At 39.4% G+C, this 25,321-nt stretch overlaps 1 protein-coding gene across 1 annotated transcript; it reads right to left on the minus strand.

Annotated features, from left to right (window-relative positions):
* Positions 1–250: 250 nt before the first annotated feature.
* On the minus strand, positions 251–23,319 carry LOC129762938 (chitin deacetylase 1). Its single transcript, XM_055761571.1, has 8 exons — positions 22,997–23,319; positions 9,061–9,152; positions 2,981–3,092; positions 2,782–2,909; positions 2,572–2,714; positions 1,290–1,509; positions 851–1,236; positions 251–796 (listed from the first exon to the last, which is right to left on the minus strand). Exons 1-8 carry the CDS (start codon positions 23,043–23,045, stop codon positions 445–447), a joined length of 1,482 nt encoding a protein of 493 aa, XP_055617546.1. The 5' UTR covers positions 23,046–23,319; the 3' UTR covers positions 251–444.
* Positions 23,320–25,321: the final 2,002 nt, after the last annotated feature.

Raw genomic sequence — 25,321 nt, forward strand, 5'->3', positions numbered from 1 at the left:
GTAAAACCCTTTATTAGTTAAATTTATGTCAAATGAACCTCCGATGTTTCATACGGCTCTTTTCGTTTCTTTTTGAATGTATCCCGGGACATGTAAACGTTTGGGAGCTTCTCGGTGATCTTGTTTTGGCGTATCATCACATCCAAAAACCCAAGCAGATATCCGTCTTGCTCTGGTTTCGGGTGCTCTTTGTTGATTTACAAAAAAATCTTTGATACAGGACATTTCTCTCACAGAAAATACTTATTGCTTGGTGGAATGTATTGTGTATAATTTCGACTCTCAAAGAAACGAGACGATGTGATCAGTCGGCGATGTCGCCCTCACTAATTTCACGGAAAATCATTTTTGCTTAAAAGCTACAACTTGTTTCTTTCCTCTAAAAGTAATACTACAAATAGTATGCTAGAACACATCACAAGACTTGGGCGCAGTACAATTGCCTCAATTGTCACCGCCTTCGGACTGACCATTGCCATCGCTGCCACCATCACCTCCGCCACCACTCTGGTCGATGTAGTTGTCTCGCCCAGGGATGCCGGTACCATGGGAATCACCCAGCCATGGATATACCGCGGGACATTCGACGCACGTTTCCATGTAGCGGGTGTCACTGATGTTGGAGGTAGGTTCCTTGAAGGCGAGTGCGCACTTGTTCGAGATATTGCACGGTTTGGGAGTCTGCGAGGATTGGGTTTTGCAGTTCCACGGCTCGTAGTTGTTCAGCTGGTTGAGCGTCTTCGGGTCGGTGATCCAGGTCAGAGCTTGCGTCACCGTTACGAACCACACATCGGGCCTAGACAAAAAACAGTTAAGTATTGAGTTGTTACATAATTATATTGGGGCTTACAGAGTTTGGGTCCAATCGAGGAACTTGTGTAGTCCATGCTCCAATTCTTTAATCTGGAACCAGTTGGTGTGGAACGGCATCATGTAGGGAGCTTTGTTTTGGAAATAGTACCGTTCGAAGTCTTCCTGCAGCCAGGCGAATACATCCTCTGCATCGTGGTTATGGAGCACACACTGATCCATATATGGGCAGTGACCTCCCTCATAGCTCTCGACATAGTGGGCATTCAGTGGTACCTCCCAGATTCCTGGGAATGACTTGGTGGGGCAGGTTCCACTTTTGCACTCGTGGGGAATTTTGTAGTCCAAGGTATACGGCCAGAGTGGCAATGGGCTTGGTGGAATGCTGATTGAACTGTCATAGATGAAACCGAAGTCCTCGATGACCTAAAACAGACGTGCAGTAAACATCCTTCAATAGTAACACAGCAAAAATGTACCTTGTATTGAGTATTTCTTCCAGGTTTCAGGAACGGAGCACGCATACCGTTGATTTCGTTACTTGAAACATTGGCGAAGTGTTTCAAGATTGAACGCATGCCAATCATCTCACCGACCCACTCTTCGTAGCCTTTATCCTGCAGTCCCATTTGGAGAGATATCGTTTCCAATGCGATTTCGTGGTTTTCATGGGCCAGGGTTTGGATCTGCTGGTAGTTACTATGGAGCGGAAAATATTAAATATGGTTTTGATATATTATTTTAGATTTAGAGACTCAGTTCAATATAATCTAATTCTCTCACGTATCACGTCTATCATCTATTATCATCAACCTAACGTTGTCAACCGTTCCAAAACCATCGAGGAGGGGTGTCGATATCGAGTGTGTTGCTCTGAGGATTTATTACGCAATTTCACACTTTTATGACTGTCCCGATGGTGGCGTGTCGCTTCTCGAGCAGTCTGCATCTGGTAGCCGATTCCGAGAATCGAGAGGTGGGCAGAAATGCCACGGATCGTGTCACTCTGATAAGGGCTGCTAGGAAATAACCTCACGAATATCCTCTTTTGCCGTCTTCTGACGGTGGGAACGTTTTGCACCTCGGCAGTAAAATTGTGATGAGAAGATTGTACTAAACTGATTACGAAAAGAAGTTCTTTTCGGCATATTCTTCCAAATTGGATGAAGGTGGCCAGGGCAGAAGGGAGGTGGTACGTTACACCGACACGGAAGGGATTGTTAAATTGCTAAAATTAAAACATTCAGACGTTTTCTGAGATGGGTGAGACGGGGGGTGGAAAAAGTTGTATGGTTTCAAGTGATGCTGAATCTGGGTGAGAAATTGTACTTTCAGTAAGCTCGAAACGAGCGATGTAGACGGATAAGCACCAACTGAAGCGAGCACAAGACAAAGTGATACAGGAATAGTTGGATTGAATTTACCGTAATGAAAAGCTTTCATTACGATGGAATGGTTGGAGAATAAGTGTTTCTGAGGAGCGTTTCTCTCACCTCAAAAAGTGGAAACACTTGAAATTTAATTCATTTCAGTCTTGAAGGAAGTCACAACAAAACGAAAGGAACTAGAATGTTTGCAAGATACAATTAATTGTACAGTGAAACGCAATTTCTCTCCTGTTCCGCTCCAAACAAGTCATGCTGTCGGAATGATTTAACGATTGCACGGCTACAATCGCGGATGTTGAAGCTTTTGCCTCTTGGACATTAACATTTTGAAATCGTTCGATGAACATGAAAGTAAAATTAACTCGACTTTTACCTGTACTCGTGTGAGATGAAAAACGTTCCCTTGATTTCGCATCCATTCGGGTTCTTCCGCTTTCCGTTGAAAATCTTCCGGTAGTGCTCGTAGTTGTTCAAATTTACGGCGCCATCAAAAGTAAGCAATATGATTTGTGGGATCTACGGTAGGGAAAGTAAAGGTGTTATCCATCGATAGGAGATCCATCCACCACATTGAATTGCCCACCTGTTCTGGGTTGAGTCCCTTTGGTATGAGCGTTCCATCCTTGTTACAGAAGCAGTACGGCAGTTCGCATTCGCTCGGGTTACATTTCTTCGCCAGGTCGACCGGCGCCTCCGTGGTAGCTGCTGGTACTATGGAAATGTAGTAAAAATATTTAAACGTGAGATCACTGGAGGCTTTTAGTGGAAGAACAAATACTTACGATTTGCAAGCGGTCCACATTTGGCTTCAGATTTGAAGGTGCAGAATTTTTGAATATCGTCAAAATACAGCCCCGACGGACACCGATTAATATACGGGAAGCCATCAACGCACTATTCCGGGAGAAAAGGAATATGGAAATCATATGTAGATTGATAAGTTTAGAAACAAATATAACAGTTGCTTGGATGTATGAGTCAATACAAACGAGAATCGTGTATATACGTGGTGTAACAATTAAAGTAATCAGATGAAACATTTAATAGAATACAGAATGAGTATTGACGAATAAATTTATTCTGTATTCTTTTAAATGTTTCTTCTTAGTAATAACATATTTCTGCCTGTTTGGATCTTCGAAATATATCTGAAACATGTTTTTAGGAGTAGTCCCTTCAACTAGTTGTTGTTTTTCGATATTTTGAGACTTTAAACATTCAAGCACATTTCGAGTATTACGCGCTTTGTTATCAATGTCTGTAAAACACAGATCTTTTATTGTTCTTTGCAGTTTATTTAAAGCTTCAGCTTATGAAAAAAAAAAAAAAATTAAAGGCTCAGAGTCCAGGAGAATACGGTGGATGTGAACATCTATAATCTCTGCTGAATCTCTGCCAAAAAATTGTAAGGGGTTGTATCTAGGACACGACCGCATGTTTTCACATGTTTCGTTTATATTTCCCTCTGAAATTATATCACATCTCATGTTTACTCGAACCGCGAAAGTTCATTCACCTCTAGTATGTATTAGGGAAACATATTCCGGTCTGCACAACGACAAGCGAGTACAAAAGTACTCAACACTAAAAAATACCCCCGACTTGCATGTATTTGCAAAGCGGATTCCCCCAGGCACATTAATTTGTAAGTCCGTGTTAGGGAAACAGTTCAGTGGGAAAAAATACCCCCGACTTGCATGTTTTGACGAAGCGGATTCCTGCCAAGTGTTACCCGTGTTAGGGAAACACAGCTCGGTGGGAACAAAAATACCCCCGACCTGCATGTATATTTGCAGAGCGGATTTCCACAAGTACATCGATTTTGAAGTCTGTGTTGGGGAAACCGTAAATCGGCCCAATCAAAACTTGGCAGATAGGGCGTTCAAATAACACTTGATATTTAACAGTTATTCAATTGTTCATCTCATGAAAAATAATATTTTATTGATTGCAATAGACGCGTAGAAATATTTCCTATCAATTGATGGGAACATTTTTCCGATCTGTTAAGAAATGTTGAAGTTATCAGCATTCGAAATATGGGTAGGGTTAGCACATAAATCGGCAATACAAATGTATGGGAAAAAAAGTTCATCCAGTTTTCATGAATTTTAACCGTTTAGAGATTAGCGAACTGTAATGTATAGCATATCAAACAAATCTTAGAGAATTTCCGATTCGATTGGTATGCAAGTCATGAGATTCGTTCACAGTGAAAATAGTTATTAACGTTAACTTTATTTCATAAAAACGTGACCTGTTTTCTGATTTGGCACCCTTCCTGAAAGACGTAGTTCTACGTCAAAAATCATGAATCAGGGAAATCCAGAGCATTAATGCTTGAAACATTTAGAGTCCGGAATCATTGTTCATCTTAGAGCAGCGGTCTTAGTAGGCGCATCTAAAATCTTTTGACAGAAATTTGTTTGGAAAACATGTATTTTCCGACGGTAAAAATTTCACGTTGATCTGTTTTCTTTTGAAAAATTTTTGCAGTGTGAAAGCCGAGAAAGAAATTTAATATTGGACACCCACATTAAAAACCCGGCGTGGTTAGGTACTAAAATCATGAGCTCGCTGAAAGTAACTAAATCAACCGGGTATGATGTGCTGAAACGTATCCATGAACGTACAACTGTTGTTCGGATGGATCAGAGGACGCGTCGTAGTGGAACTTAAGATCGGAAACTGAGGTTGAACGTATTGAGAACAATTAAGGCGAACCCGGGATCTCGGACTATGACATCGCCAAAACACACAACTCCAACTAAATTATCATCTGGAGAATCCGTATGCGAGAAGCTTATCGTAATTTCCGTGCCTGCAAGCAACTAAACAGGACGATGAAGCAAAATCTGGTGATCAAAAGACGCACTTGAAACACAACAAGGTTTTGACGAAGTAAGGAGGATGTATGCTGATTGATGACGAAACGTACGTGAAGATGGAGTTTGGACAGCTCCCAGGCTTGAAATTCTATAAGGCTACTGCCAGAGGAGATGTCTCCAGCGAATTCATGTTCGTTTTCGCTGACAAAATTGTCAGAAAGTTCTTGATTTGGGAAGATATTTACAGCTGTGGACAGACAATCAAGGTTCCCTTCACAAACAAGACAATGTGCTCGAAAATGTATAGTGCAGAGTGCCTGCAGAAACGTCTCCTTCCGTTTATTTCCTCCAGGAACCTTTAGATAAAGAAACTTTTCGAGTGAGAATGAAACGAATTGGATTCACCTTATACAGTGTCGGATAAAATTTTAGCAACTGTGCAATGAAATTACCAATCATTGTTATTTGTTTGGATGTAATTGATACCGGGGGTATAGATATCATCCCAAAGCTAACATTTACAACATTTGATCTCATTTGAAAAAAAAAGATCCACGTAGATCCGCGGTATAACTCAAAGACCGTTGAACATGGTACATGGAGCTTTTCTGGGTAAGGTGTGGGACCTCTTCATGATCCCAAGCACACTTGTAAAAATGTGAAAGAATGGTTCCATGATTAAAATATTGAAGTGTTACCGTGTCTCGCTAGTTCACCCGATTTGAATCTCATAGAAAACCCAACCAAATTGTTTCAACCTCCCTCTAAAGCTTGGAGATATTCCGAAGAATATAATTGACAATTTCTTCGATTTCAGGCCCGGAAGATGCGCCGCTGTTATTATAAATGTAGGTTACGCAACAAAACATGAAGTTGCTTAATTTTTGAACAATTTATAATATACTAGCCTACTCGGCAAACGTTGTTCTGCCATTTAAATTTTTTCTAGTGAACATTTCGATTGTTAAATGAAACACAACTGATGTATTGTAAGTGTGTTTGAAGTTTTTGGCGATCTATAAAACCAATCGAATAATATATATAGAAATCGATAAAATAGAACGATTGAAACGAAAGACGGTGCGCATTGTCATTCGATACTTAAATGTTGACGTAAGTCTCGTATTCCATTGAGAAAAATGCCGCAGCGCTATTTCAGAGCGGAGCAATTTAGAACTATCAGTTCAATTGAGCAATTTATGGCGTATCTCGTCGGTTCGTTGGAACACCCAATTGGCGATCTCAAAGAAACCGAACTTGAGTATAAATCGCAAATGAAATATGAAAAATAATCTGCTTAAGGAATTTTTCGGGTTCGATTTCGGACGCAGCTGCACAAGCACCGAACCACGTTTGTGGTAACAATATCGGATACTCATATTCCGGTATCCAATTCATTTGAAACTCGATCGGATTTAACCATTCGATCGAATTCGATTTAGGAGACATAGTCCTGCCCCTAACATAACCATTTTTCTACAAACCTCCCAACATTACCGCCTAAACTTTGTTCATAATATAAAATTATTATCAGCCACAATTTTTGCTCAAGATTTTTTTCCACTTTCGAGAATGTGTTACTGTGTTATGTCTGATACGGTAGAGCTAATTTTAATTCATAGATCCATCACATTTTTCGGGTCACAGGAATGGAACACGAAGCTCAATGTCGTTTATGTCGAATCGATTGCACAACTCGATTGGTCTTGAGTCGAGCGGATTACAGAATGCAAAATAGTATTCAGAGTAATCCGTTCGGATAACTCTGACTCGATCGTATTTCAGAATGGGAATTAGTAGTTGATCAGTAGAATGATTTAGAATTTCCAAGAGTATTACACTATCGATTTCCTCAGGGCGTATTTCATCTACTAACCAAACTAAAAATGTGTGCATGAGGTAATCCTCGCATTTGCTATTCATCCGACTATATATCCAGCAACGTGTAGGAACGAATACGTGTAATGTTGTAATGAAGCTCATTACAGAGTTAATCTTTTGTTAGAACACAAGTGCTGTAATGGCATGATACTGCATTGCATTTTTAGCCTGGTAATAGCAAAGGCTGTGTCGACATTGCTCATGATAGCGTCTCGCAAAGTGAATGCATTCTTCCTCACGTCGCTCACGCTCACGTCGTGTCGTAGGAATCGCAGTCGTTCGCTCTCTACCTTCGCGTACATGTCGTCCATGAGTTGTTGGGACAGCTCACGGCATCGTAGAATAGCATTGTCCTGACCACGTCGAATCATTACATAAAAATCCATCGAGCGTACCCTCTTGTTTTGTTCGTCTCCTCTAACCGCATGTTCATAAATATTGCTTCAAAATGTGAAATAATGTTCATAATCAATGAAGTATGGCGGGGTTTCACTTCTTCGTTTGATTGTTTAAATCTTTTGGCTCATTCCTCTCCGATAGTTAAAATAAATTTTATCAAAGAAGTCGGTTTGTTTGAGAAACGCGATCAAATTGGTTCTATGAGACTCGTCCCATCTGAAAATGTCTCTTGGACTTATTGTGATGCTCGTGCATTTTTGGTATGCTGACAATCCAGCCAGAAATGCGTATCGGATATGGGGGATACATTATTTGAAAATAAGAGTTGTTCTGTTTTGTCAATTACTCACTGTTGCGAAGAAGAGATGGTGACAAAATCGGAGAGGGGCGAGAACCAATCTTTCTCAACTGTCGGTCGAACCAGAGAAGTGTGGTGTTGTTAATCTTGTGAAAATGGGTGGGATGTATGTTTTTCCTGGCTATATAACAGCTTTGGCGGATCTGATGTTTCACCTAACGTATGACAGCAAATGGAGTACAACATAAGAATATGTTTTTTTCTTTAAAGGTATACGTTCGTTGCTTGGTTCAATTTATATGGGATTGATTCCACACTTTTTTTATCCCATCTGTTTATTTTTATTATTAGGCTCATCTAGCAATTCAGCTGTAACAGAGCCGAATTTATCGTGTACATTTTTCTCATGTTGTATATTACGCAGTAACCATTTTAGGCGTAAGAGTTTTCCTATCTCATCGATACACATTTTTGTTTCTATATCACATTAGCCGTTTAGGCGTTAGAGTATTCCTATTCTATCGATACACAACACATGTCGCATTTTTTGGCGTAAAAATATTCCTATTGTTCGAATGTTCGCAGTTGAACACAGCGGGACTGTTCATATGAGGCTTACATTATTGTGTTTATAAATAGCACCAATTACCGATGCAGTAGATCGATTGTATGTGGAGTGAGAGGCTGGGATCGCCATCACATGATGATTGATGCGCACTTGTCATATTGCATCAGGCGAGATGTATACATTATTTGACTAAATTAATTTCAGATTCACCCTAAACAGCGTGCAGCAAACGCCATATGTTGAAGCTGAGACTTAATATGAAAATTAGAAAATTAGATCGATAAAGTCACAACAAAATCACGCATCGAGGTCACCAAAAAATTCTACTCAAAAGTTGATTATACAAAATCGTTCCTTCCTAACATAATATCGAAAGTGATAAATAGGTGTATTCAGTTCAACAAGTGCGTAGTCCTACGTAAACATTGCAGTAGTTTCTTGGACACCACTCAAATATTTTTTTCAATATTGTATGTTTCCTTTTGCTTTTTTTCTGTTCGTCTGAGTAAAAAAGAAATCACTAGCTATTATTCTCGTTAGTTTTTGCTATCCAACCTTGTATGAGTTCGTATATATTAGATTGAAGTAGTTTAGAACAACAATTGAAACTTTTCCATAAATCGACGCACGATAGTGATAAAGTATGTTTGTGGTTATGGTGAATGGATATTACCACCTATAGATACCGTCAAAATGTTTCAATGCTAACAACTTTTTTTCTGTTAAAATAAATAAATACTTTTCATTACTAATAACGTTTTGTCCGGTGTTTAAATTCATCGAGTTTCATATATGGCTTGAATTCACTTATGTTAAGCTCCATTCATATCTCCTTGTGGCTCAGGGGAAAATGAAGTTAAAAGTTAGAACCCCGGAATTGAAAATTACCTGATAAAATCGTCGACATGTGACAGGGTCGGCAAAGTTCCCGTTTCCTAGCCCTTCCGGGCATTTGAATTCCTTATCCTCTTTGGTTTGTGCTGTAGAAAATAAAAAGACGAATACAATAAGCATGTAGAAAAAAATACACTCAGAATAAAAAACAGCCCAAACGACGAGAAAAGCTTCTACAGCGATACGACACAGGCTTCGATGGACGGCGCCTTCTATGATGCATTTATGACATACATATAAACTTATGCACGAAGAATTCACATTAGTGATGTTTACGGCCAGAAAACTCGATCATTCACTGAGTGCAGAGCAGAGCTGGTCAAGCGTCAATGCATGTGTGTGCGCGCGCAATTCAGGTTTCGCGGTTGCTTCACACCTTTCAGTAGTTCAGCGAATGCGGCCATTCGGGCTGGGAGTCCGAGTGAAGCAGAGAAGTAGGTACCTCGTCCTGCAGTCTCGCCGTCTCGTCTCGTTGTTTCGTCTTGTGCAAGAATTTTCCGCCATTCAACTAACGCGCGGCAAAAACCGCACGCGATTGGCTTTTCCATGTGCACATACATAAGTCGGTCTCGTCGATAATGGGGCGGTAATTGTTGTTCAATCGGTCGAACACTCGCCCGTTCTGCGAGCACTTTCAAATTGGATCCGCTCCGCTTTGTGGAGCAGTTAGGTACGCCAAGGTTGTGGATGAGCTTCGTCATTATTTGTTCATAAGAATCTACGATGAGCATGGATCTTGCAAATGAATATAAATGGAACATTGACCTAGCAATGAGAAGCAGTTCGGGGTTTCAGATAATAATGTGCTGCCACTTTCACTCTTTCGGGGCGATCTGATGTAATCAAACTGGCTCAGTTTGTTTTACACATTTTTGGGATAAAGATGAATAACTTGTTTTACGGTTGGTGTCAGGATTTCGGAACAATGTTATTCTTGTTTTATGATGGTGGTATTCTAGTCTTAAAATGCACAACCAAAAGTGTAGAAATATGGTGCGCCAAAGCACTGTTTTTAGGAACCCACTTCACTTTTTTAGTTTTGAATATTTTTTTGTTTAGTATTTTTATTGCATTTTCAAAAGATGAATGTCGGGAATGCCTGGAATGTCGAAAAAATCGATCTTTTTTAATTGTGCATTTTTGGGAAGCTTATGCCCTCAGAAATAATGTCCTAAACGAATTATTCTATATTAGATTTCATTGGAAAGTTACAGCCAAAAGTATGAGGTTGCCTCAGAGGATATAAAGGGTGTGTCACATCAAATTGCATCACGGAAAAAACGCTGTAGAAATTCGCCCAGCAGACCGATCCTTTTGAAAATTTTAGACAGTAAAATAGAAACAATTAAACAACTTTTGGCATTTTCTTTTTATTCATACTTCGAGCCCAAGCCCGTATGCTCGCACCTTCCTCTTTACCCCGTCCATAAGGTTCTGTACAACGTCAGGTTGTAGTTTTTTTTGAACAGAAATCCATTTTCTCTTGAAGTCCGCCTCCGATTTGACAACTTTTGGGTTCTTCCGGAGGGCCTGCTTCATAATCGCCCAATATTTCTCTATTGGGCGAAGCTCCGGCGCGTTAGGCGGGTTCATTTCCTTTGGCACGAAGGTGACCCCGTTGGCTTCGTACCACTCCAACACGTCCTTTGAATAGTGGCACGAAGCGAGATCCGGCCAGAAGATGGTCGGGCTCTCGTGCTGCTTCAATAGTGGTAGTAAGCGCTTCTGTAGGCACTCCTTAAGGTAAACCTGCCCGTTTACCGTGCCGGTCATCACAGAGGGGGCGCTCCGCTTTCCGCAAGAGCAGATCGCTTGCCACACCATGTATTTTTTGGCAAACTTGGATAGTTTCTGCTTGCGAATCTCCTCCGGAACGCTGAGTTTGTCCTCTGCGGAGAAGAACAACAGGCCCGGCAGCTGACGAAAGTCCGCTTTGACGTAGGTTCCGTCGTCCATTACCAGGCAATGCGGCTTCGTCAGCATTTCGGTGTACAGCTTCCGGGCTCGCGTCTTCCCTACCATGTTTTGCCTTTCGTCGCGGTTAGGAGACTTCTGAACCTTGTATGTACGCAGGCCCTCCCGCTGCTTGGTCCGCTGGACGAATGAACTTGACAAATTCAGCTTATTGGCGACATCCCGGACCGAACTTCTCGGATCACGTCTAAACTGCTTAACTACGCGCTTGTGATCTTTTTCACTGACGGAGCATCCATTTTTGCCGTTCTTCACCTTCCGGTCGATGGTTAGGTTCTCGAAGTATCGTTTTAGTACTCTGCTGACCGTGGATTGGACGATTCTCAGCATCTTACCGATGTCCCGATGTGACAACTCCGGATTCTCGAAATGAGTGCACAGGATTAATTCACGACGCTCTTTTTCGTTCGACGACATTTTTCCAAATTTACGAAAAATTGACAGTGAAGCATGGCCAACGTGATCTATACACTCTTATCTGATTATAAGCGAAAGCTGAAGATATAATTCCTAAAAATTAAATTTCTACAGCGTTTTTTCCGTGATGCAATTTGATGTGACACACCCTTTAGTATTGCTGTACGAATTTTTAAACGCTTTTTTCTCGAAATCGTGTTTTTCAGTTGGTCGATATCTCAGGATCTACTTGACCGATTTGGCTGAATTTTTTATCAGCAAGTAAAAAATAATTATCTAAAGCGTTACATAGCCGTTTTCATATATATCTTTTTTTCGATTTTTTATGAAAATGAAAATTTTTTTACAGCGATTTTTTATGAAAATAACTAATTTTTAGCAAAAATGACTGCCATTTTGGCAATTTTTCGAATTTTGAAAACCATTATGTAACGCTATAGGTATTGTCCTAAGGTTTCAAAATATTCATTGGAATTCGTTCTGCGACACTCCATTGCTTCAGAACCGATACCACCAGCAAGGTACCGATTTTCAGACAGCATCTACACGTCCAGCTGTCAACAGCGTAATAATCATTATTCGTGCACTCAAAAAATGGAAAACACATCTTCATATATACCTTGAGCTTGAGCTTGAGCTTGGGTAGACTGTACAATTCGTAGTTGCTCTCCGTGATTGACCTAAGCCAACCAAATTGCACAAAGAACAGTCAGAATGACGCTTAGGACTAGCAAATCTTTCTCGTTGTGCAATTTTCGGTGATTCGAGCTTTAAATGGTCAATAACGATGCCGGCCACGTCCTTACAGTCACCAGAGGAAGGGAATGAATGTTAGTATGATATTCGCCGCCCGAAGGCCAGAAGGGTCGCCTCTATAGCGTGGTTCCCTAGCGTTTATCATGGAAGGGATAGTTGTTAGTGGGGAGGATTGAGAATCAGGATTCACTGCGGTGAGTGATGTGATTATGTTAACACGGACCCTGACGCCGGAGATTATTAATATTAGGTTACCTAAAAAGGATTAGAAGGTAATCACATATTGTAAAACATTCGAAGACAAACAATGTCCCAGGCAAAACACATCTTCAAATATACCTTAAACAATAACCAAAATCCCCGAACACTTCACTTTATTCCTAACATCCGAAACAAAATCACGTAAATTCATTATTTTGCGCCTCTACACTAGAATACCTGATCAAAAATCAATGTTTTTCGTCTTTTGAAATGGCACTAGAGTTTTCAGAGAGATCTTACCATATCAATATAGTATTACTAGCGCGCTTTTTAATTAATAGTTGCAGTGATTTCGACGTCGCAAATCTAATTCCTCCGCTGTGAATGTAAATCGGGCCCTATCACCATTTGGATGATTATTATCGATACATTCAACAACTCTGAAGTTGGAGACAGAAATAATGGTTTTGATATTTGTGGGTCGAAATAAGTAGATCATAGGACGATAATATAGACGAATTTCATGCCAACTCGACTGGCCGTTGGCAGCAACATTTCAGATAGCAGTGAAACGTTGTGGGTGTAAAGACATGGGTCATTTAAGCAACTTTGCATACTTGAAATATTTGAAAAATAATTAGACTACTTTTTGGAAAATGCCAAATTTTTTTTCTTAATTTTTTACAAAAATTTATAATATAAAAGCTATGATACCTACAAAATTCATGTCAAAGGATGAAATGTAGGAAATTGTTTCACAAAAAAATATCAAAAATTTTTTGGAAAAAAAATTCGCTGACCAAAAAGTCCTTTTAAAAATTAAAATTCATTTTTCTCAAAAATGTATTTTTTTAAATTCCCAAAAATATATATATGAATAGCCCTTAAAATTTCCAACAAGTCATCCATACATCGGAAGATGGGCACAAGTTTTGGGATGGGAAAAAGTTTTTCGAACAACAACTTCTTCATGTTTTCTTTGAAAAAAATACAACTAATCCTAATTTTGTTTAAAGTCAAGATAGCGATATAGTGTATTCAACAAAGTTTTAGATCTAATTAAAATATGAACTTTTGTCGAAGACATCAACATTCTATCTGTTATAGTCTCTGGAATATAAGTCATTTTTGTATGAAGACTCCTGAAAAAAAATAATGTTTTGCTCGTAAATTCTCGTATTTTGTGTGCAAATTCTCACATTTGACATGTTCTTGACATGTTTCTAAATAGAGAAAAGTTAGCAGATCATGCAAATTGCGATAATTTATACATAAAACTGTAACGAATAGAACATTAAAAGTATTTAAAAAAAACCATAAAGAAGTTTTTGTTTTGTTTCAGAATTTTCAAAACAGATTTTTTTAAGAAAAATTAATTTTAATTTTCAAATTTTTTTTATAATGAAATTTTTTCCGAAAAATTATTTGATAATTTTTAATGAAAACCTAAGAAATTTCCTACATTTCAATCTCTGACCAACTTTTTATAGATCTTATAGTTTTTAAATTAAGATTTTTCGAAAAAAAGTTGAAAAAACTCAAAATTGAAAAAAAAACCTACAAAAAAATCTATCAGACCTACAAACTTTTAGTCAAAGAATGGAATGTAGGAAATTATTTTGGTTTTCATTAAAAATTACCAAAGAATTTCTTGGAAAAAAAATTCATTGAAAAAAAAATATTTTAAAATTAAAATTCATTTTTTTCGAAAACATAAGCTTTAAATTCTGAAAAATAGATACAAATAGCCTTTGAAAATTTCCAAAAGTTTTCCATATATCGAAAGATGGGCACGTTTACATGGAAAAAGTTTTTCGAACAAAAACTTTTTCATGTTTTCCTTTGAAAAAATACTAATAATGTTCAATTCGTTACATTTTAATGTATAAATTATCGCATTTTAAATGCTCTGCTAACTTTTTTCTATTTCGAAACATGTCACGAACATGTCAAACGTGAGAATTTACACACAAAAATGTTACGAGCAAAACATTATTTTTTTCAGGAGTCTTCATACAAAAATTACTTATATTCCAAAAACTATAAAAGATAGAAAGTTGATGTCTTCGACGAAAGTTTATATTTCAACAAGATCTAAAACTTTGTCGAATACATTATATCGCTATCCTGACTTTAAACAAACGAGTTGGCATGAAATTCGTCTATATTTATGCATCAGACAACAGAAATCCAAATAAAACAAGCTTAATTTGTGTTTGTATCCTCAAAAGTTCACGAATCGAATCTCATTAATTTTGGGAAGTTTTTATGCACTGCTCATTATTCGAGCAACATGAAATGCCGTAGTTTCATCATTGAGTGGCGATTTGTTGATAAGAGCGACCTTGTAAGGTCCTGGACGGGAGGGATACCCGCATCACCGTTTGTCGGGACACTAAATGGACTCTTTACTATAATTCAAAAAGTTTCCTGCATTTTGTGGATGTAAGAACATATTCCTTTGTTATCTACTTGGAAAGTAAGGAAGCGATGACCTTTCACACATCTGTGTTTCTTAAGGTGGCCGTACACTGTTTGCCCGGAGGTCAAATATTTGATATTTTTTGACAGATAAGGTTTGATTTGATATTTGTACAAACACTATTTTGTTTGCCACTTTTCAATTTTCAACAGTAGTAAACAATATCAAACACCGAACTTGGAAAAATCAACTGAAATATTCAAGGTAACCTAACCATGTACCGACAGGTTCGAAGAACAGACTGAAAAAATATTTTAGGCATCCAATAATTGAATATTTGCTTTTCGTGTTTTGTGTAGAAAATATTTGATCAGTACACGTTGACCAAATTTTATCTGTCAAAAAGAGTCAAATATTTGGCTTCGGTCAAACAGTGTATGAGCACCTTTAGTGATTTTTTCAATTTCAATTTATTTCAATAAATGGTTCACAGCTCGTGTTTGACAGATGATTCAATTTCCATTTTTATTCTTATGAAGAAGTAAAAATTGAGATCGTTCTGTAGCAGTTTTTTTCGACGCTGGGAACACAGACATAGGAACAATTTTTACAGTAAGGTTTCGGACTTCGGAAGCAAGAGCGAATCAAACTATTCTGTTATGAACGTTCTAATTACAAAAGTTCAAGGTGAGAGTATCAAATTTGTGCAGAGTCCCCAAATAAATTAGCGTTAGCGGAAAAAAATGTACAAAAAATGCGTGACGAAGAAGCTATTGCTGCTAGAGAACGTTGTGTCGAGGAAGTCCTAAATAAGTCTAACAGGCGTCTTGCTCAACAATTGCAGTATGACTAATCCTCTTAGAGGCTAATCCTCTTTCGGGAAGAATTGGGTCAATAGATACGACAATGAGTAAAACTGGAAGTGAAGAGAATCCTCGTGCCATTCGAGAATGATGCCACCCAGAACGTAATAGTTAATGGTGGCCATTACAGAGCCATGGTCACCGATTTTTAGTACCACAATTGGCTACTCTTAATGTGGAGAAGCGGTGGTTTTAACGAGACGGGGTAACATTCAACACCACGCACGCCACAATTGATTTATTGGAAGAAGCGTTCGTGAAGTCGGTCATTGAATTGGCCTCCAAGATCATGCGATTATACAGCGTTGGATTATTTTTTGTTGATCTACGTGAAGTCTCTGGTGAACGCCGATAAGCAGAGACTCGAACTCGAACGTGTTCATAGTAAAATTTCTCAAGATAATTTTTAATCTGCTCCCTAGATAAGAACAACGGAGGTTCACGGAGTAGCCTGCCCGGATACCCTTGAAGGGAAATTCGCCAAATAATTTATTCAGAAATTTTAACGGAAAGATCCCAATTCTGAGCATTTGATTGTTCTGAATTTTGTACAGTAATTTCACAGGTTAAGATTAAACTAAGGTTAGGTAGGTAGCTTATTAAAAAAAAAACAAATGGAAATATCCAACATTAAAAAAAAAGAAATGAAAATCATATAAAACGTGTAATTTACAATGTGATTTATTTATCTAGTATCAAGATGCGAAGCATTAGCTGTTCACTTAATTCGTAAGAACTTTGTATAACACAAAAATCGAATGAAATAATGATATATTTATGTAGAAAACCCGCATTCGGACACTGCAAGTCAAGCTGTCATGATTTTGAATTTCTTCCAGCATTCTTCAGTGATCTTGTTCACGGATGAAATCATGTTTATCATTGATCCCGTGTCGAATCCCCGAACCATATCGTATCGGTAAACGACGTGGCACACGAGCTAAAAATGTGTACTAGGGACAAGGTGTTCATTTTAGAAGAACATACAGTGAATTCGGAGGTGTTCATGAGGATACTAAATACCAGGTGTGCGAGATGAAATTGTTCGGTGTTTTCGATGAAGAAAACACACTTCGAAACATTCCTTTCTCGTCCAATATCGAGTCTCACTCGTTGTGTACTTGCATAACACAGGGCGCTTGAGCGCTCAGCAGAGTAGTGAAACCACTTGTTGTGTGACGTATTAAATAATACCTTCATCGTTCATATTGAATAGGATAGGAATATGATAGAATAGGCACCTAAGTGTAACTATAGGACATGTAGAAAAATAATAAAATGATAATCATATTATGGTTAAAAAAAAGTATGTTTATACTATACTTTTTATTATATAGTTCGGATGGTTTATACTGCAGTTTTCTTGTGAAACCCATATAACATGACTTTGGCGTGTGTAATTGTTGTCAGTTCGTCCTCAAATTAAAAGAAATATTGCTAGATCATGAAAAAGTTGTCTGCAAACTAAGTTTGACCTGTGTTTTTATTGCATTCTTCATGACTTTAGCGGTGTGCGCCGGTGCGTGTCATGTCGTAATATCACTATACCGTGTCTTTGGACCCATTCCGGTCTTTTTTCCATTAATGCAAAAATTAAATTTATTATTTGTTGTCGGTAGCGATCTGTATTCATCATTTCACCTGGTTTTAGTAGATCATGGTTCATCAAACCCTTCTGGTCTTAATCCAAACAGAGCATCGTCTTATGATCGAAATAATTTGGCTTAGCAGTGGATCGTCCGGTTTCATATCAACGGATTAATCAGAGACATGGTCTAAAGACCTATGAAAAACAAAAAGTGGCCAATTAAACACCGGAGCAGCAAGATCGCGCTGAAACATGAGCTCGAAAGCTATATGAGCGTATTTTGAGCAATCCTAACCAGTGCATTCTCATGGATGGCGAAACATACGACAAAGAAGATTCCAGAACGCTGCTGGGACCTCAATGTTATACCAAATCAATTGGAGAGAGCGTACCATTTGCCGGATACGACTATTGCGATGGAAAAATTCGGTCTAAAAGAGCTCGTTTGGCAAGCCATTTGCACCTGTGGCGTGTGATCGTCAACTTTTTTCACAAAAGGGACTATAAACGCTCAATTTTATGTGGAAGAATGCTTGAAGAAGAGATTGCTTCCACCTTATAGAAAGCACGAGGTTCCTCCTCTATTCTGGTCGGATTTGCCATCGGTACATTATGCCAAATCCACTTTACAATGGTTTTCGGAAAACAACATCATGTTCGTCGAAAATGACCCCAACCCACCTAACTGTCCTCAGCTGCGGCCAATTGAACGTTACTGGGCGAGGAAGGAAAGTACAGTGTCTAAAAATAAGTCAGAGTTCAAAAAGAATTGGTCTGCAGCGTCCAGAAAGTGCACAAAGACTACTGTGCAGAATTTGATGAGTGGAGCTAATCTAAATATCTAAAGTTCGATAATTTTTTAGAAATCAACTGTAAGCTTGATTTTTTCATTTCATTGCTCCGTAAACTTAATATTCTTTAATAAAATTCACTTTTGTTAACATTTTCTGAACGTTTTCAACTTTATTTTGATGTTTGAAAATTTAAGACTACTTCTCGATACTCTCCTTACAAATGAAAAAAAAAATGTCATGACATGAATGTCAAATCGAAGAAATGAATATAACCCTGCTAGCAACATCTAAAACTTATACTGGACAATTTTAACTTGCACACCTGGTAATTCCTTCCGTGGTTTACATATCAATGTACATTGGAGCCGAATGTTGTATTTAAATAAGACGGAAGCTATGTCACATCTCGAGTGCTCTCAGAGGCGGGTGCAAGAACATCTGTCGTTCTAGGGGAAAAATATGTCGATTACATGGTACGAAGTGTCATGAAGACCAAGGCCAGGTTCGCGCGCCCCTCAAGTACCGATTCAGACATACATTGAACTCGTACCTGGAGGCAGATGGGGCCGGCCTATATTATTAAAACCAATGTCGATACCGTATTACTGAAGCATGTCGAGACTGCAATTGCGGTAAATGACAATTCAGCCGTTGGTCCCCGTGGCGTGGTCACACAAATCATGCCGAGAGTTTCGGCTTCCTGTTCTGGTCGGAGGATTTTTCATCAAAGAAAATATTCTCGGACTTGGCACTCAGAATAAAATTGAGGAGTTAATCTAGACTCGAAGATGTACGCAAATATGACTACGTTGCGACGGTGAAGCTATTTAGTGCTATTTCAGACGAAGAAGGTGAATTTAATGGTACATTATCAATAAAAATAAATATTATAAATATCAATAAATAAAAAAAAATAATATCGAAAATTTACAGTACTCAATGATGCAAACAATATCACGCATACAGAAGTAGGCGGTGGACAACAAATCCCCGTTCCAAATTGATTGATTATAAATTCTGCATCAAAGAAAGCTTTGGTTTGACATGCAACAGTCCTTCATTTTTCGAAGTTATGTATGATGTTCTGAATAAAGAGTCCATCATAAATATTGGCATTACGTGTTCTTGAGCGCTTCAATTCACTTCAAGGTCTAATAAACTGCTACGCGTGGAATGGTACGAGCCACGGTTTATCCGATTTGGTCGATGGGTATGTTAAGAAAAATATTGCAAACATTGCATAGGTTTATTTTGCTGTCAAAATATTTACCGCATATACGGTAAAAAGAAACTAAACAAAACAAAAAAAAAGCGCTCCCCAGCAGATGAAAGCCACACAGAAAAGTTTGCTTTCGATTTCATTTGCGGTTTATTGCTCGCGACGTGCCGATTACCTCACCCAACACTTCGTTCAATGTTCGACGAGGACCGCGCGTCGGATCTCAACCACGAGACCAGGACGGGGGCAAGATCGCTAGACGTCTTGTTCGGGTTTGGGGTGGTTATGTTTACGCAAAGGTCAGAAAGATGTGAAATTGTGCGAGCGGGGTGAAAACAGATGGACAAATCCGCAAAAATAATAGAGGTACTCCTCGCATGCCGAGGCGCGGTACCAAACCAGTCGAACATTTCCAAAGAGTTTCAGTGTGTGGGAACTTTCGTCTCACCTCGCCAGGTAGGTGGCGTCTTTGTCTGGCACGACGCACGCAACCCCTGCTCCACACATTGTCAAGGTATTTCTTGTTGTGGTGCTGTGGGTGAGAAAAGAAGTATCGACTTTATGTGGTTAATAACAAGCATCGTAGCTCGGAGGATTGGAGGAAATGACTGACTGTTTGGACTGGTGCAGCGTTTCATGTTTTTACGCCGTTTAGTTTGATGTGTTCACGACTGTGTATATGGCACTCTGACAGCTTGATTATATATGGTTATACATAGCTATGGGTTGAAAGTGGTATGTCCAGGTCATTCCGTTCAAGCACTCAAAGGTGTTCGTAACCCGGTTATGGCGAGAGCGAGTCGAATCTATCTCTCGAGTGCGGTAGGTGCCGAAAACATCATTATGTCTGCTTGTCGATTGTGATCAATCTGCGAGCTCAATTCACATGTTGTTGAAATTAGTGATCGATAACAATATTTCTCAAATACAGTACTGGACAAAATAAAGTGCGCACCTACTATCTAAATGTTGAACTCCTTGTATCTTTTCTAACATAAGGTATAGGAACTCGATAAACTCGGAAAAATTGTAGTATTTTTTATATACTAACGATTGGTATAATAATTTTGTTAAAAAATTACATATGTTATGTATACATATGTTATTCAGCATAATTGAATCGTTTGTTTGAGAAACCCCATAATCGCCAATTTTATCAAAAGTACTTTTTGGCAGGTTTTGTGTCTTTGAGGAACCTACATCGACTATCAAAATTTCAGAAAAAAATAGTTCTGCCGACCGCCTTAATTTGGGGTTGCAAGTATTCGTTTGTTCGAAAAAACCCCATATGTCCATATTTCTAATTATCACCACGGGCAACGTTGCGATATAAAATTTCATTCATTGGTTACATTCGAGCCGTAAGAAGCATGTGCTACTGAATTTACTCGGAATGTCTTCTGATTTGGATTGGGAACCGGACATAACCACGAAATGTAAGCGTGGTGTTCGGCGGACAGCAGAGTACAAAGCGGAAGTCAAAAAGGGTACGATATATGAAATAGGAAGGGAAAGGATGTTCCAGCTTTGAAAGAAGGAGCGGATTGTACCTGCAGATAGGTTTGCTAGGTTGAAAATTCAAACGAACAGGACTGATACTTGCAAAACATGGATTAGGTAAACCATTCAGAGGAAATACTTATGGGTAAAATGTTCTGACATTACTCTAACGATTTTGAGAGGCGAATCACCTCCCGGAAACCCTGAGAGCCGTAATTGACCTTGTTAGACAACACATTTCGTCGTTCCCCGTAAAAGTATCCCACTACACCACCGTCGAGAAACCTACGAGAGACTACGTGAGAAAAGAACTATTTCGTTGGAAAGCAGTGGCCGGAAAACCTCCAATGCCCAAAAAATCCACTTCAAGTTTTTGCAGTTCAATTAGATTTCTTGTTCGGAAGATTCCAAGGACGGAATAAATGACATACGTGACGAAAACAGCAGTACTTTTTGGCTTCTGAAATTGAGACCAGGACAATTGAGTGTTCCTACCAATCTTGCATAACCAGAAGGAAAAGTTCCGATCAACATAAAGAAAATTGGGGACATCAGGAAGTTGAGAGCATGTATTCCGGATGTAGATTATCCTGTACATTGACAAGCTAGTTGATATTGATTGTCATTGATATTATTGATATTGTCGATATTATCGGCCACAAACATCGAGCACGAGTTTGGAAATCTGGCGAGAAACTTGTTGACAAAAATATCCACAAGACGGTCAAGCACGGAAGTGGCAGTATCACGGTATGGTGGTGCTTTGCTCGGTCGGGTCGGTAATCCTGAGCGAATTGATGGCATAAAGACGACAGCCTATTACATCAGCATTTTGGAAAGGAACCTTAAAGAGTTGGCGCCATTTTGCTTGGAGAAAAAGTCAATTTTTCAACAAGACAACGATCCTAAGCATATCGTCCACTAAACCACTGCGTATTTCCGTGCTTCAAGTATTAAACTATTGGAAATGCAACCACAAAGCTCGGACTTGAATAGAAACACAATAGAAAATTTATGGTCCATTTGGAACAAAATGTCGACAAGGGAGATGTCACCAAACGCAACAAACAGTTTGAAGTTTTGAGAGAAGCCTGGGTGAATATCAACTCCCAACACACACTCTTTTTAAGTTCATGTATCGTCTGATGTCACTGTATCCAACATATTCTGGAAGTACACCTCCAGTGCTGCCTTTTGTTAGAACATTTAGAATATCCATCTGCCTTAGATTTTACCCAAATCAAGAAAGTTTGAAAATATCACAGGTGCGTACTTTATTTTGTCCAGTACTGTACATGAGAATATTGCGAAAAATTTGTCCTCACGCCGTGGATCGTGTCGATAACATATGTCTGCATTATGCCATCTTATATTTGTTTGATCACATGCAGTGGCTGAATCAAAATTCATAACAAACTTTTTAATAATTGGTTGTCCACAAAACCTTTCCGCTATGACAGAGCTTGTGATAATGAGGTTTATCCTGTTCACCGCAACTCGAAATTTGACGTTCACTGCTCATGTGTTTGAGTTCTCATATTTCCTGTTTTATGAATGTCCATTCATTGAATATGTATCAGCGCATGGTTTCTATTTCCTAGAACGGTCGACGCGAGCACAATCATGTTCCCATTCACTACAAAAGTTTCCGCAAGCAGAAGGTCCCCAGTCGAAAGTGTTTTAGGTGGACCCGTTGAATCGATTGGCACGCAATCGCCAGCGGCGAAAGTAGAAGTTGAATCACTGCTTGTGGTTATGCAACGCCAATTTTGGATAACATAGGTGTGAAGAAAGAGTGCTTTACATGGTAGCGTGGTTTTTGTCGCTATGCTCTCCACCGGATGCGCCCTGAGTACAGCGTCTTGCAATAGATGAGCTTGTGGCGGCGTTATTGAAAAGAAAGTTAGTATTGCTTGGTAAACCAAAAAAAAAAAAAAAGAAAAACGTTACAAAACTTTATCGAGACATCCAGTTTTTTCTCCCCTTTTGATCAGGCTCTTACGAAATTGCTGCAGAAACGAAAACAGGGTCTCGACGCGTGCCTAACCATCGAAGACAACCGCTCGCCAGTCATGGTAATAGCAATGAAAACTCACTGCGCGACCTGTTTCGTGTCGTATACCTTCGCCGCGATCGCTCAGTGCCTTTCTCGTGTATGATCTGAACACAATGGTAAATGATTTGCTTGCAATTTACCAATCACTAGAGGAACCACACTCAACAACACTGCGACTAGCAATTTCATTGCGTCTTCCGGGGCTATTTTCAAGGATAGAATGGAGATCTTCCACTCCTTTTGGTTTGGAGATTGACTCCACCGACCAGTCACCTGGTCCTGTTCGAAGCAACTTTTACACGCACAGAACTTGCACTCAACGGGTACACTTAACACACGACACACAACAGAAGCCACACCCCGGGCATGGATTCGAGATGTTCAAGAACTGCTTCAAATCGCGACTGCCAACGCGTACACACCGAGACTGACTGAGCACGGTTCGCTGATCGTAGTACACTTAAACTGGCCAAACAGCTCGAGGTCTCACCGTTTTGTGTTGCAGCAGCACATTACTACGGTAACATAAGAGGCACAACTTGATCGACAGCAGTTGGAGCCAAAGTAGCTGGACGGGGAGCGGGCGAACGCGAGAAAGAGTGAGAGATCTATATCTGTCTAGTCTGCGGCAGGGGAAACTGCGGCGGACTGCCGCATGGCGGGATTTGATCCTCTACAAATCATAATCCTGCTTCGAGTTATTCTAACATTCCAAAAATCGAATCCTTGATGAGATGAAGGGCATCAAACGATGGAATTCGGAGACGTAACATCTTACCTTCATTGCACGCCCCGTAATTACTCCGTAATTGTAGCGTTGATCGATCGAAGTTACTTCAGCCTGAAAAGGTTCAACGAACATCGAACTGTACGCCGGTAATCAAAAACACATTTCGTTTACCCGTTTGGGTTACAAATGAGCATAAATAACCCCAAAATTATGACATAAGCTGCTTCTCCACGCTGACCGACGGAGGGAAAGAGTTGCATTTCGGTCGGAGTTTCGAATGTGGGAAAAAAAAAGTCTCGTAGAACAGAATAAGGTTGGCAACAGACGTGCACATTGGTGGTTTGTTTGAATTATTTATTCTAGACACGGTGCTGGATTTCTTTTCACCTGAGGGATGTTTTTGGGAGTCGTTTGTGACCGATGTCGATGTCGATGTCGTTTAGTTTAGTGTTTTGTGGGAGAAAAATCTATCAATATAGAAACTCAATTGAAATTGTAATCAAAACTTTACACTTGTTCTTGGAATCCGGTATCACTCTTAATTTTATAGCAGTGGTCGTAGTAGGCTATTTAGAATCGTTTGACAGCAAATTGTTTTGGAGACCTGTTACACCTGAAATTCTATGAGGCCACTATTTAAATTTGTTTTTGCTGATAGATTTGTCAGCAAGTTCTTGATTTGGCAAGGGATTTGCAGCTGTGGACAGAAAATCAATGTTCTCATCACAAACAAGACAATGGACTCGAAAATGTATAGGGAGGAGTGCCTACCGAAACGTCTCATTTCGTTTAGTAAGGCTCACAAAGGTACGGTGGAGTTTTGGCCAGATTTGGCAAGCTGCCACTATATTCGAGTGTGGTGCCGTGACAATGGGGTCTATTACACTGAAACAGGCCTCAATCCTCCGAATTGCCCCACAATTCCGCCCAATCAAAAAGGATGCCAAAGTGACTTGGGCTGCTGCAGACATGAAGAGATCGTGGAATAATATGGCCACTGAGGTTGACCAACAGAGAGTCGTAACTTTGATGGGGGACATCAGAAGAAAAGTTTCACCAAAATTGCAACGAAATAATTTTTACAATATGTTTTTTGGGAAGAATAATAATTCATCTGTATTTTGATACAAAAACATGTTTTTGTACCTTTAACCAATCCCGAGAAACAACTGGTTTTGTGATTCCGGATTGTAAATGAATCAAACTTTAGGATTTTTTGCACTGGACCAGTGTGCGTAAAACAGAAGAACTTTTTGTAAGCTAATTTTTAAATACACTCCCCTGATTGACCCAAGTTTGGCACCGTTCAGTCTGGCTATATTTTGTCTTTGTTCGAATAAGTATGGCTGCAAAACAAACTACCCGAATTTTCCTTTCACCATCCTTGACTGAAGCGGTGCGACTAAGTGAGTGAGTACAAAAGTTCAATTTGCGACTGTTGCTGGGGGGAACAGAATAGTGATAACGTTCCACTGCATCGAGATCAGCTCCAGATAATGTGTGCTCGAAGACGACACGCTTTACGTATTATAATTAGATAACCAGTATTTCCAGACCCGCTCAGGAACAGGTTAAGCGGCGATACATTCCATCTTATTTTTCATGGTCATCTGGTAGCATCGGCGGTCTTATTTTCCCCTCCAGTGGAGTACCACGCGAAATGTCATTCGGACAGCAGTCGAAGAAGAAATGGCTATGCGTTGATCGCAGCAGCAGCCATCGGTGGCGCATACAT

The sequence above is a fragment of the Toxorhynchites rutilus genome, chromosome 1 (assembly GCF_029784135.1).
Source record: "Toxorhynchites rutilus septentrionalis strain SRP chromosome 1, ASM2978413v1, whole genome shotgun sequence".
In the NCBI taxonomy this organism is placed as follows: Eukaryota; Metazoa; Arthropoda; class Insecta; order Diptera; family Culicidae; genus Toxorhynchites; species Toxorhynchites rutilus.